The following is a 15,041-nucleotide window of genomic DNA, read 5'->3' as shown; positions in this document are numbered from 1 at the left end:
ATGCAGTCAATGGTAAGAGCTTACATTTGAGGGCTTTTTCAACTGACATTTTTACTGCATAACTTCATTTTTAAAGGATACACACACCTTCAGGTAAATCATCTTAAGATTTAAAAATTTAAATCAAAAGGGAAACTTCCTACAATGTAGAGAAAATATGGGACCAAAGTATGCTAAATTACTGCTCTACACTGGTGGGGTCTTGCCTTGAGTCTTGGAGACAGTTTTGGGTGCCACAGGATAAGGACATGGCATTGAATTGTTAAGAGTGTATTAGGAGAAGTGGGGCCAAAATGGAGAAAGGTCTTGAGGGCAAGACTTAAGAGGAGCTGCTGAAATTGCTGAGCTTGTTCAGCCTGGGGAAGCGGAGTGTTCACCTTCCTCTTGGGGGGCAGCAGAGGGGAGGAGCTGATCTTGTCTCTCTGGTCACCAGTGGCAGGACTTGAGGAAATTGAATGAAGCATCATCAGTGGCAGTTCAGCCTGGACATTAGGAAAAGGTTCTTCACTGAGAAGGTAGTTGGTCCCTGGAAGAGATTTGCCAGGGAGGTGGTCCCAGCATCAAGCCTGGCAGTGTCCAGGAAGCATCTGAATGAGGCTCTTAATCAGGTGGTTTAGTTTTATATAGATCTGCAAGGAGCAATGATCCTGGTGGGTCCCTTCCAACCCGAGATACTCTGTGATTCTGGTCTGTGATTCTGAGAAAATAAGAATTAAGAATTTTGCTGATGCCCCAGGTAAAAAGAAAAGGTGGAGCTGGGCATTGGTACTCACTTAAGAATAGCCGAATTATTGAGGAAGCGTCCATGAATTCTGGCTTGGGAAAAACAAAAAAATTTGAGAATTCTCCTGCTACTTGATTGAGCTGTGTAGGAATTCTTTCGGTTACAAGTTAAAATTTGATTGCTGTGGTATGTCAGTGGGTACTTTAAACTGCTCATTCATTCAGTAGGAAGTGGTGACATAAGACATGTCTTTACAGCATTTGGGACAATGGAGATAAGTTGGAGCTGGAGCTTCTGGAGTTTTCCCAGTATCTGTCTCCCAGTAGCTCTTAAAGTTGGATGTGTTGGTGGCATTTGTATGTCTTTGTTGTGATTTTGGACTTAGTTCTGTTCTTACTAGTTTTTGAGCAGATTTTTCTTGGTTCATAGAATTTTAGATATAAGAAGTGTGGGTTTCTGCCAGGAATATTCATATGCTCTAAATGCATGGTAGAATACCCTTTTGAGTTGTCTGGAGTCACAGAATAATTTAGGTTGAAGGCGACATAGGGAGGTCATCTGTTCCGATTCCCTACTTAGTGCAAAGCCAACTCAGATCAGGTTGCTCAGGTAGCAGCAGGTTGTGCTGTGAAATAAAAGGTGAATTTCTGAACAGTCAGAAATTTCAGGGCTTCAAGTAAACAGAAGACTAGAGCACTACAAGTAGCGTGTTCAAACTCTAGAGTTACTTGATATTTTATTTTATTATTGATTATTTGATTATTTTAGCAAATTAAGCTATGAAACAAGTCACTTAGCTGGTGGGTTTTTTTTGTTAAAAGGCAATTAGTTGTTTATGTCCTGCCTTTAGTATTTTTAAATCTACGCATTTTAAAGTCAGCAAAATTCCCACCATTTTCCCCCATGTGGAGAATATAATTAATAAGGGAGCGTAAGTCCCTTAGTGTTTATCCACAAGAATCATAAAATTTAATACTATTTTGTCTACTAATCTATTGCTTTAGACTTTTATCTTTACACAGAAGTAAGAAAAGAATACAGGGGCTTCTTCAGTAGTGGCAGTATTATGATATGAGCAGACCATGATGATGAGTATATGAAAAAAGGATATTCTCTGTGATTATCCAGATGTGGGACTGTATCATGACTCTCTAGAGTTCTGAGGCTAAGAACAGTAATTTCTTTTCTTGAAGAGATGCTGTTTTCCTTTCTGAATTCCTGTGAGGATGAGAGAAGTGTCTTAGACTTTGATGGATATTTCAGAAAATATAAGTACCTAAATTTGCATTTACCTTATGTGAGCAGTTTGTCTTGGTCTTTATAAGTAGGTGATAAGTTTTTATGTGATTACATTACGATGTATGAAGATTGGTACTCCATACATGAATACAAAGTAAAACTCACTTTTAGAATTTTCTGTAGCCCTAAGTGCATAGTTAATCTATGCAGCTGAGTCAAACTGCGTTTTTAGAACAGATTCTGTAACTTCAGAAATCAAAATACAGTTAAGACTTACAGTTTGCTCCCTTCAGGTACTTACCTTCATTAGATTGGAGCTCATTGCTAATGGACCTGCAGAAAAGTGAGTGAGATCTAAGATGACAGCAAAACCAGTTAAAACTAATTGTCATGCATGTAGGGTCAGCTGAGGTGTTGCTTCAGAGAGATTTTGTTTGCTTGACTGTTTTAATTTCAGTTGATTTTTCAATGGTGTAATGAAGAGTTCAGCTGAGTGTTAGTTCCAAATTAGGTTATTTAATTGGGTGAAAAAAACTTGAGAACCAAGTGAGCCTAAGCTATTTTATAGCCATGACTAATCAGGTCTTTAGAAAGCATCCTGTTTTCCTAGTGATTAACCCCCCTCCTGTTGCAGTATCATGCAAGACTGCTCTTGAGTAATTTCAATTCTTGCAGGTGACAGTAACTTGAACTGTTAAGATGTTCTTTGCCAGAAGTCTTCCCCTTTGATCTTAATCAGATATACCCCCTAGGGAGATTGATTACATCCCACTTTATCTTTTCTAAGTGGGAGATGAGATCTCAGTTCATTGCCTGCTTGCCCCATTTGGAAAATGACACAAAATTGTATCTACTTTTACTGTCACAACTTTCAGAACAGAATCACATAATACCTGTGATTTATCTAATGTTCTGTATAGAAATAATAATATTGAAGTTAGATGTTGCTGGAATATCAAATGAAGGACTTCTTGTGTGTAAAGTGCTACACAGTCTCAGGAAAATACCGGTGCTCAGGTTTTTTAAATAGCACAGCATTAACATAGACTTTGAATTATTATTAATTCAAAAGCATATTGACTCCCTACAGTGCTCAATATACTTCATTAAAATCACCAGATCTGTTACTCATTTGAAGAAAATATCTTAAGGGGATAGTTCTCTAACCTACTCTGTGCACAGTCTTCTGAAGACTTGCTTTTAGGTACCTTGCTGATTTGAACTGAAAATATCATACACTTTGGTGCAGACATACATGATTGCTGTCTTAATGGTTGATGTAAAGATAAACAACCTTCTTCTTCAGTCAGAATTTAGTGTGACGACATCATCAACAAGAAACAAAGCAAATTAGCTGTCAGTCCCAGCGAGAAAGTAATTCAAAACCAGCAAGACTTTTTTTTCTTGGTGCAGTTTAGCTGCCCAAATATTTATCACTAATGCAATCAAATATAGTCAGTGGTTCAGGGAAATATAAAAGGAAAACAGTTTAATATTTAAGGAAATACTAAGGAAGAAAGGCTTATAGGAAGTCAGGCACGATGACGTGTTCAGCTTTTGCCTGTACATTGGCCTTTGGAAGGGAGGCAAACAGACTGAATTCATGGGTTAGACTTGAGAAAAAATTATTCAAGGAAGAACCCATCACAACAACATAGACTTGAACACCTAAGTGAATTATTTTTTATTAATCTATCAGCCCTGCAGCATTTGTTTTCAGTACCATATATGCCTTTAATTTGGAGACCATTTTCTTAGGCTGAAGAGACCTTTTTCTGTATCACTCTTTTGGGAATTTAAACAGTCCTCTGGAGCATGTTTGTGTGTTGGTTTTTACATTGTGTGGGTTTTTTTGTTTGGTGGTCTTTTTGGGGTTTTCATTGTTTGTTTTTTAATGCCTCAGTGATTTAACTCCAATTTGTCTTCTACAGAATTTGAATGTATTTAAGTGCAGTCTCCTTCTCAGTAATATGTCCTCTCAATAACATAAATTCCCTTTTATGTATTTTATTCTTGTATATTGGTTCTTGAAGCTGTTGGATTGATTTGGTGAGACAGAGGGGGGATGTTTGTCCCACTCCCACCTCATCCCCCAACAATTACCCTGTCTTCAAAATGTAATCAATGTTTTTAGATTTCTTCTATTTTTCTGTAATCTAAGCAGTACTGAATGTATCATGTATGTTGAATGTTAATCCTCCTTCCTTAGAAGTGAGGATTCTTACTGGTATTGCATGCCTGTGTGTCCTCAACTGCTGCTTTCTGTCCACTGGTTACCTTAGTTATTTTTTTTAGGTTTACACAATTGGTCTACTTTTCACTTCTGTATTCCTTCTCAGCCTTTTTTTCTACTTGTGTGTTTTTTCCCATAATAGCTCTTTTTATATTCTGAGGTTGTAAAGTTTCTCCCACAAAACTTTTTATTTGTGTTCAGAGTATTTGTTTTGATATGAGGAAAATTCTGCTGAGCATTAGTAACTGCATTGGAACTTACTAGTAACCTGTTAATGGAATAGACATGTAGTATTGTTGTTCTTTTGGTTTTTTTATTGAAAAATTTCTGTCATTTACTTTTCTTTTGATCTTGACCTTTCTGCATATGTTTTGTATATTAATACATTATATTGTCTTCCAAGGTAGCAATTACATTCAGAGCAAGTTGTTATCTTAGAGTTTTTAGAAAGAAAAAAATAAAAGTCTTGTGAAACTTTTAGGTCCCAGATGAAACTTACTGTTTTGAATTAAAGCATTCAGAATCTTTGAAGACTGGGTGCAGCAAAGTATTTTTCTGAATTTTGCTTTGTGAATTCAGTGGGAATTCAGTGGAAAATTCACAGTGAAGTTGGGAAGACAGTATAGAGCAGAATATTGGAATTTCTTTTATGACCCATTCTGAAATATTTCAGTTTGTGTGCTTGTGCTCTTTTTTGGGCTTTGACTTAACAGCTGTTGTTGATAATTGAGAAATGTAAACATTTAAAACGTAGAATTTGATTTTTACTATGTAGTGTTTTGTCATTCCTTCTCTGCCAATATGATATGCAAAATATGTCTGCTATAACCCTTGAGGATGACTGAATTTTGGAGTTGGTCATTTTGATGAACTGATCTGTAGATACTTTGGGGGAATCTTCAGGTTTTGAAAGAAGTACTTAAAAAAAAAAATCTGTACAAAATTCCAAAGGATGTATTTTCTATCACTTTGGAGAGCTATATAGAAGGGAACAGCTGAAATAGATATGCAATACATATGCAAATATTTTATGTACAGGATCTGATGATTAAAAAATGTATAAGACTTATGTTATTTGCTTGCTTGTTTCTAGGAAATTTGTTCCTGCTCTTAAGTTTCTTACCTTCTTGAAGAGTGCCTTTTTGTATTGCTAGCCTGACCCAGTGATTTAATCTGGGAAAAAGCAAAAATTACTCAGTCCAGAAAGCTTGTGAGCTTTGATTTCATTAAAAACAGACTCTTTATGCCGTAAGTAAAAGGTTCTGTTGATAGGTGTTCTACTGTGTCTTTAGAGTAAAATCTCTGAAGGGTCATACAGATGTATTGGTGGGTAACCCTTTGTGTCTGAATGCATCTTTTGGCCAGCTCCTCAGTCAGAGGTGATTGTATGTCGTAACTCATTAGGATTTGCTGCTGCTGTTTTCCTCCCATGAACATGCTGCACAGCTGACTTGAGGGCAGTCGTGCCAAATCTGGCATGACGTGATAACTTACATTCTGTTCCTTGCTTTTATCTTACTCAATCTGTCTCTTTCTGTCTCTGTTCTTCTCCTTTACCTGCATTAGTTCTGGTTTCTTAGCCAAACCGATATTCTTCCAGTTCTTCTCTGTCTTCTTTTCTAAGTTAGTTTTCCTCAAACGTTGCATATATTGGCCAGCAGCAGGATTTTTGCTTAGTAATTCAGAACACCTACTCTCCATGCTCTCTCAAATGCTTATGTGTCACTTTAATTTTGAGTTGGTTGCTTTTTAGTTCATTCACGCTGGAGAATGGGAGCAGTTCCCATTCATTGTTATTAGGTTTTAATCTGCTCCCCCCCAGTAATTAAGATTCAGCTGCACTTTTGCATACAAATTATGTACTTCATACTTTTGTATTTTGTACATACAAATGATGGTAATTTCTCCTGTCAAAAAAAGGCTACCAGTTTAATTTGAAAATATGGAAAGATACGGTTTCATAGTTGCTTAGCTCATTTGCTGTATACCACATACCTTTTTTTTTTTACTCTATTAAATGTTTCTCTTTGTTTTTTACATCTAGGGTTTATTTAAGTAACAGAAAAGTAGAATTGTTATAAATTCCTAAGTTCTGTCCATATTTTTGGCAGTTCCTTCTGTAGTTACGATTTTACATATGTTAGATGTGACTTTTCTTGTATTCTAGTTCAAATTGTTTTAATTCTGTTCAAATGCTGGAAGTAGGTAGCTTATTTAGAAGTTTTTCTGCCAAGCAAGTATGGAAAGTTTCTCTGGATTTCTCCATCTGTTTTTGTGTACAATTTTTTTTCATTGTCTGGCAGGTGACTCAACCTTCATTGGGTCCTGTGTGCTCAACGAAAGGAAGTAACTTACTTCTGCTGAAAGGGGGCAAAAAGAACATAATAATGAAAGTTTTCTTGCTGACATAATGCTGCACCATATGCATGAAGTGCATCTTAACAGAACTTTGCAGCTATTTCTTAACTAATCTCTTTACATATTCTGCTTTAGGCAATTTTTCGTCGTATTAATAAGTACCTTAATTTCATTCCCATGTATATATGGTTGTTTTATGTGATAAAAGAGATTTAAAAAAACCCTTACTGTAAGATTAGTTGCTTTTTTGTTTATAAAGAGTCTTAATCTAACACTTCGAAAAAGTGTCTTCTATCGCTGATGTCTTGGTGTCTTGTACTGGGATGATCAATTCCATTTCCACATTTGCGTGATGATTTTGAAGTATGTTACAGCTTTGCAACCTTGTATTACACAGGAAGGCACTATAATACATTGCAAAGGTGAGCACTATAATGTGATTACTAGATTCAGCATTAAGCCTGATCTGTACTTTTAACAATAATGTACTCTTTGCTTCTTTTGTATTTCAATTGATAAAGAGTAGCCTTAATTATTCTAAGTAGACTTAACATATTAAATGCCAATAACATTCAGCATTGTGCAATAGAGTTTACTAGTCCAGTAGAAACAGAGGTGGTGGGACAGACAAAAAAGCTTAGTGGAATTTGGCAGGTCAGGCTTTTGAAGTTTGAATTGGTTCACTTCTTGAATTTCAACAGATTGTATTAGGGCAGTGTCTAGCTGACTCATGACAGAGAAATTTTCTGTCCTTGCAGTCTGGGAAATGCAGCTACATAATGATAATAATAGTTTGTGTAATGCAGCAGCATTTTGCCAATAATTAATTTTATTAGAAATTTTAAATTAGTAATAACATCATAAGGACAAGAGAAAAAAACATTTTTGGGGAAAAAACCTGCCAAAACCTCCCCTTGAACCCCAGTAATTAAATTAGTTGTTTATTATATGTCACTTAACTTCTCAGTGGTCACGAAAATATCCACATTACCTTTCCAAAAGAACATTCTCCTCCTTTTCTAAGTTGCTTTGAATTGCTCTTGGCAAATATAAGAACTTTACAAAATCAGTTTTGCAAAATCTGTTTTGCAGATGTGGAATCCATAATTTAAAAAGTTAAATTTAAACGTGTATGTGAAGCCTTTTTCATGGATATTTTAATTGAAAAAGAGTTTATGAAAGAGAAATCAAAAATGTTGATGTGACTGTGCATATCATTCAATGTATTAAAACTTGTTGTAATGAACAAACAACAGTGTATGTTAGAGATATAGTTTAAAAAAAATCCCTACATATACTTTTTACTACAGAACAAACTTTCATATAACATAATTTGTTTTCAGGTGGAAAAAAAGACCCATTCAGGAAACATTTTTCTTTTGTTTTTACTGGAGTTCAAAAATACCTTAGTCTGCCTATCAACAGATAAATATTACTATTATACTCCTACTAAATGGTGCAACATGGAGCATAAAACAGTGTTATTGTTTCATCTCCCACTTTTTAAAGTTGGAGGATATGCTCTTAGTAAGAGAGTTTTTTTGAACAAAATGAATGTCCTGGAAATTATCTGATGGATGCAGGGATAAATTTTTTTACTCATTTCAACACAAACAGCGGACTGAACTCAGAGAACTTAGGAAGTGAAAATACAACTTCCGTAATGCAATCGCATTTATTTTTTCATTATGTCTGAGGAACAGGAAATCATTAGATGGTAAAAAATATTCCAGAAAAAAAACCCCGGAGTGATAATTACATAATGTTCCCTGAGTTGACTGTTTTATGGTATGCTGATTGAGGGTCAGTAGCAAAAGTGGAGAGAATATATGGAAGCACTCTTAGAGTATTTTTGCTATATTGCCAATTTAAAGACAATATTACCTGAAGGTAAATTATTTGGGTTTCTATGCTTCTTTTTTTTTTTTTTTTATCTCCTTTCTTTCTGGCTAGAATGGGAGGACTTAAATATTAGTTACAGCATCACAGAACCTTTGGGGTTGGAAGAGACTTCAGCGGTCACCTAATTCCAATCTCGTGCCTCCTCCCACCAAGGTCAGAGATGCCACCCACTAGACCAGGTTGCTCAGATCCTTATCCAACCAGATCTTGAACATTTCCAGGGAGGTGACAGCCACAACTTCTCTGAGCAACCTGTACCAGAGCCTCACATCATCACAGTAAAGGATTTATTTTAATATTGATCCTAAATCTCTCCTCCTTTAGTTAAAACTGTTCCCCCTTTTCCTATCACTGTCGTCTCGTATAAAAATCACTTTCCATCTTTTTTTACAAGCCCCTTTTTAGTACTTGAAGTTACTTTTGTTCTCCCCAGAGCTTCCTCTTTTCCTGTCTGAGCAAACCCAACTCTCTCAGCCTGTCCTCCCTCATAGGGATGTGCTGCAGCCTTCTGATCAGCTTAAATGTCTCCTCTGGACTGGCTCCAGCAGGTCCCTGTCCTTCCTGTGCTGGGACCCCAGAGCTGGATGCAGTGCTCCAGGTGGGTCTCACCAGGGCAGAGCAGAGGGGCAGAATCCCCTCCCTCCCCTGCTGCCCACGGGGCTCTGGATGCAGCCCAGGACACGTTTGGCTCTCTGGGCTGTGAGTGCCATGGCTGGGGCATGTCCAGCCACAGAATCAATTAGGTTGGAAAAGGCCGCTGGGATTGATTCCAGCCTCTGACCCAACACCGCCATGGTCAACCAGACCATGGCACTCAGTGCTGTGTCAAGTCTCATTAAACACCTCCAGGGACGGTGACTCCACCACCTCCCTGGGCAGCCCATTTCAGTGTCTAATCACTCTTCCTGTGAAGAAGTTCTCCCGAATGTCCAGCCTAAACCTCGTCTCATTCCAGTGAAGGTATCTCCCCGAGGTCCTTCAGTGATCCCTGCTTCTAGTCTATCACTGCTCTGAAGGAAAATGTAAAACATACATCGTTTACAAATGACTCCTAATGTTTTAGTTTGTGGTGATTCAGTCAGGAACCATGCTAAGCTGAAATTTTGCACATGGTATGTGTTTGCAATATGATGTCCATTTTAAAATAAGAATAGGAAATATTTCCATAAAGGAAAAAATACTTATAAGATCTTATGTGAAAGAAGACATTAAAGAGCTCAGTCTTAGCTCAAGAGTTAAGGGGTCTCTGGGAATGATTGACAAATTTGTAGCTAATACATAGATTTCATACAAAGTATTTACTTTAGTAGAAGTTTTTTTTTTCATTAGATGTAGTAGCAGCAAGGCAACAGCAAACACATGCTCAGTGTGGGGACATTAAGAAAACACTGAGGGAATGTTAAATATATACTGTAGGCTATGTGGGCATTTTTGACAGGGCATGTAACTCATATGTGTGGGAATATGGCCAACTGTCTGCAGCGGAAGCAGCAGTTCAGAGAACTTTGATTTTTCAGCTGACCTGCTGATATTACAGCTGATTTAGGGCTCATACTACTTTTAATGTGTGTTATAAGGAATAAAAGTATACAAGTGTGTGTTGGGTTGACCCTGAGTTGATGGACAGTCTTTAAGACCAATTACGCTTCTCACAATTTACATATTTAAACCGCACAGAAAGGCGGGACTTCCCCTTTTGGTCGGAGCTCGCCTGCTGGAAGGTGGGGGGGCTCCGAGCCTCCCGGCCCCGCTGGGCCGGGCCGGGGCCACTGCCCCTTTCCCCCTTTCCCATCACTGCGGCACGGACCCTGGGTCGCTGGGGGGGACTGTCCCAGAGCCGCAGGCAGCTCAAACCAGCCATGGACTGCCACAGCTAAACCCATCCAGCGCGGCTTCTGGGGACAGGCGGGTCCCTCTCCTCTCCATGCGGAGCCGGCGGAGCCAGCGGGAGCCGGCAGAGCCTCCTGTCTGCAGCCAGCACACTTCGTGCTGAACTGAAGAGGACACCGTGCAGCCAGCAGCACAGAGGGAGCGAGGCTTTCCCCACCGTCAAGCCCGAACAAGAACACCCTTCAACATGGCGGTTTCAGAGTCAGAGAGAAAGAGAAGTGAGTCACGTGGGACGGAGCTGGAAATGGCGACGGGAGAGAAGAGGGCGGTGCCGCAATTCTGGCGCGCAGCTTAAAAGAAACCTTCTTGCATGCCGTGGTAAGAAACCGTAATACCACAAACTGTTTGTCTCTTTAATCCAATGAAAGAACATGGGGGGATGGAGTATCCTCGTGTGCCTGTGAAGATTGTGAAGAATGCCTATGCCAGGCTATATAGAAGTAGTGAGAGGCTGTTAGAGACTTGTGGCGAAGAAAAGCCTCTGTGTGCAGGCCAAAATAACTTATCCTTAAAAAGATGAATAACCCCATGTGATGGCCCATGTTTTGTAGTATGAAAGAACTGTGAAATTCTTCATGAGAGAGATGTTCTACACACAGCAGACTGTTTGTTTCCGGGCGGGTGTGCTGTTGGTGGCAGTTTGGGAACCACGTGCAACTGAAGGAAAACCTTTTCTTCCTTAAGCATAAGAGAAAGACTTTTCAAGAACTGCAACACTGACTAACATCCCATGTTCTGTTATCCCTTGTGTGAGCTGGATAAAAGGAGAGAAGTGCTGAAAGGGGGGGGGGGGGGGAAAGGGGAATTTACTTTAATTTTGTTTCGTTGTTTTCTCTTTACTTTTAATTCTGTTAGTAATAAAGCTCTTTCATTGTACTGCAACTGTTTAAGGTTTGTGCCTGCTTTGCTTTTCTCCTAATTCTTATCTCACAGAAGAAAAATAAGTAAATAATGGATATTTTGAATCAAAACCACTACATTTAATTGGTGTTTCTGCCCAGTTTCGAACTCAACCCGCTACAAAGTGCTTGTTCTTCCTTTACAGTAGATAGGTAAATGATAAAAAGGTTTGAACATGCTCTTAGTATAGCCAGTTTTTGAGGTTTTGACAGGACATTGAGCCCTAAAAAGAGGAAACTGAAGACTTTTAAAAAGTCATTCCATGCCAGCAGAAATAAAGAATTAGGATGGTAAAGGATTCTCAAGAGGTTGTTTCTGGAATTACATCTGAGATGCTTGTGAGACATCTGGAGTGAAAGGGGAAGGCAGGCTCCGAAGTTCCCTGCACATAACTGTGTTACCAGATGCACCACCTGAGAAGGGGTGTGCCAAGGCAGTCCTTTGGAACTTGGACTGTAAGAGAGGACAGAGCTTTTCAGTAGGAGATGGTCATCACTGAAGGAAGAAGAGAAGCTGAAGGTACAGGATATTCAAATGAGATTTTGGAGGGATTGAGTATTATGAGGGAAGGGAAATGGCAAAAGATACAAGTTTTGAGCAAGTATCATGGTGGGAGAAAGTATGAATGAAAGGCAATAGACTGAGATGATTATTGACAACACAAGGAGGCGAAAAAGGGAGTCTCGGAATCATATGACGGTTGAGGATGAAAGCAATTTCTGAAGATCCTCTAATCAACCTAATTATCATTGTAATATAGTGCTTCATTTAAAATAAAAATAATAATTAAAACCACCAAACAACAAACCCACCAAAACCTCAAACCCAAACAGTCATCAGAATGCTTGAATGTCTTATGCTAGAGCTCCACATAGAGCCATGAAGTGGTGCCTTACACATAGGAGACTTGAAGACTTTTAAAAATGAAACTAACCTTGACTTTATTATGGACAACTGGAGATTAATTCTATTTATTCATTCTAACTTACAGTTACTGATTTCTCATTACTGTCATTAAATGTGCAATTAAATGTAACCTCTCTTCAGGTAATTCCGGCTAATTTTCTAGTCTATTTTATTCTAGAATTATTTTTATGTCAGTTCTTTGGCCTGTGTGGTCTTGTAGCTCTGATGGAAGTTCCTAATGTTATGCCATGGCATCTTGTCTCATTCTGGAGAAATGGCAGCCTCTGTTAAAGCTGTATTTGCTTTTCTAGACACCAGTGAATTATGTGCTGTTGGATCATAGGCAATGTTTGTATAGTCTAAACAAATGGGGTTGTCTTGAGAACCTTGAGATTTTTTCTTTCTAAATAAATGATCTTCCTTCCTTTGCCAAATTCTGAAACTCTTCTCTGCATTAGATGCCAGAAGAGTTTTGAATTTTTATCTGGAAAGACCTCAACATATTAAATGGACAGAAAACATTTGTATCTAAGACAGTTTAAAGGGTCCACCTGTATCTAGTGTTTTAGTTCTCTCTCATTTGGATGTTTTTCCGTATCTAAGGAACACTGAAGATCCAGGCAGATACTCCTTTTTTCCATTAAAAGAAGAAAGGATGTATTTGTTTTTGCTAATAATGTGGGAAAAACTCAACTTGAAGAAAACAATATTACATAAATGAGTCTTTCTAAAGTATTTGAAGAACATTTTTATAGTAGAACTCTAAGACCTTCAGGATTAGTGGAAGAGAACTACAATAATATTACAATTAATGTTTAAAATGTCTTTTAAAAATAAAGTCTGAAGAATAACCAGCCAGTTAAAAGCAGAATATTCAGGTGTAATTATGTCAGAATCATTAAGAAATCTGTTTAAGTTACGAGTTTGCATAAGCATTCATGCCTGTTTTCTGAAGTATTCATTCTTTGTAGAGGACTGAATACTTTCATCTTCTTGATTTCCAGTGGCAGTGGAGATTATATGGTACCTGTGTAATAATCTTTCGTTACCTTTCCAATTCTAAGTAATTTATGTATTTACATGAGAGGTTTGGGAAAAACTGGTTTGGTTTGGGTTTTGTTTGTTTGTTTTAATTTTTTTTTTAGACTTGAGATGCATTTTAGTGTACATGATGTTTCTTACTTGGAAAGTTGTTCTCATATCTTAAACCATTACAACTGAATTTGAACAGTATTGTATGCCATCTGTGCTGGAAAAGGGGTTTGGTTTTACCACAAGAAGAATTATTTTATATGTATTAATGTTATCTTAAACAGCTGTTTATATAAACTTTTTTTTCAGAACTGTGAGGACTTGGGATGTTAACAATGAAAAAAAGCACAAAAGTGTATTTAAGCCACGATCAGTTCAAGGTAAACGGGTGATTCCTACAACTTGCACATACAGCAGAGATGGGAAACTTATTGCAGCTGGCTGTCAAGATGGTTCTATCCAGATCTGGGATAGGAATATGAGTGTAAGTCCAGTATTTGATAACAATATGTACTTCTAATATTTCGAGTGTGAATGTTGAAGCAGATAAAATCAGTTTTGGTACTTTTATTACTCCCTCCCATTCCCTTCCCTCCCCTCCCCTCCCCATCCAGAAAACCACGTAACTCATAGGTATAACTTAATATTTCTTCTGCCTTTCCATAACTAATCATTCAGTGTGCTGCCACTAAGTTCAAAATGCTGGGAAAACTCTTTGCAGTCAGCTTAAAAAAAAAAAAAGAAATTACCACAGATCTGTATCTAGATTATTACTCATTTAAGATGCAATGTTTGTGAGAAAGCTGTAATTCTTGTTGGTTGTTACATAATTTATTTGAGATATTGTATATATTAAGGAGTAACTCTTAAAACTTGATACTGAAATCGGTCATTAATCCATACAATAGCTAGAGAAGAATAGCTTCTAAGTGGGTAATGGTAAGGCCAATGCTGCTCATGAAATGGCAAATGTTGTCATATTGTCTAATGTGTAATAATTAACACTGAGGCAAATTTGTACTATTTATGTAAATGCATTGTGAATATGCAAGAATCAGAATGGAAACTATTTCAAATTTTTGAAAATTAGGAAATACTTCTGTTCATATTGAACCAAGCAATCAATTTCCAGTGTGTTATGACTTGAACTGACAAGTACAATTCTTGCTACTATATAGTTTGAAGCTTAGAGCATTCAGTGCTCACTGATGCTTTGTGTAGTACAGCTTACAAACAGTCCAGTTCCAAGAGTTTAATTTTGCAATGTCAAGTGCAAATTCACCAGGCTAAGCTTTACTGCTTTAAAAAATAATCATTCTAGTAAATCATCCATATCCTCTCTTTATGCCCATCTTATGCAAAGAAGTGGAAGTCCCTTTCACTTCAGTGGGATAAGTACCAATGGCATGCATTGGAGGAGAATATGGAAATAGGGTCAATTTTTTTTAAAGCCAAAGTGAGAATACAGAGGAAATGAGGGAAGAAGAGCAGGATCATGAAACTGATGTCATAAATCTCTGAAAGCTGTACAATTCCAGTAGGATGGCTGTGTGGAAGTAAAACTGAACTAGTACAGGTTACATGAGTCTGTTCAACTTCATATTTCAAAATATTTGATTTTAAAAAGGAAAACAGACAATCTAGGGAGCTTTTTATAAAGATTTAAAATGTTTGATTGCTGGAGGCAGGAGGAAATATATAGATTTAAAAGGAAAAGAAAGCCTGTGCATCATACTCAAAGTACAGCCTGTATTTTGGGATTGTCATCTATTTTTATTTCTGTTTTTATTTCCACTATAAACCCAGTAAAACTTCCTAATGGCATGAAGCTTGAGAATTCATCCTAAGTGTAAACTT

The 15,041-nt window shown here is 37.5% G+C and overlaps 1 protein-coding gene across 3 annotated transcripts in view; it reads left to right on the top strand.

The window, feature by feature from the left end:
• The window catches only part of WDR70 (WD repeat domain 70), a 135,559-nt gene that overhangs the window by 63,862 nt on the left and 56,656 nt on the right, over nt 1-15,041 (top strand). For all 3 annotated transcript variants that reach the window (XM_032097526.1, XM_032097527.1, XM_032097528.1), the window contains one exon: nt 13,494-13,668. In XM_032097526.1, coding sequence (XP_031953417.1) covers nt 13,494-13,668 — 175 coding nt within the window. The remainder of the gene's footprint in view (nt 1-13,493; nt 13,669-15,041) is intronic.

The sequence above is a fragment of the Corvus moneduloides genome, chromosome Z (genome assembly GCF_009650955.1).
Source record: "Corvus moneduloides isolate bCorMon1 chromosome Z, bCorMon1.pri, whole genome shotgun sequence".
Classification (NCBI taxonomy): domain Eukaryota; kingdom Metazoa; phylum Chordata; class Aves; order Passeriformes; family Corvidae; genus Corvus; species Corvus moneduloides.
The sequence above is the reverse complement of the archived record's forward strand: the minus strand, read 5'-3'. Positions and strand labels throughout refer to the sequence as shown.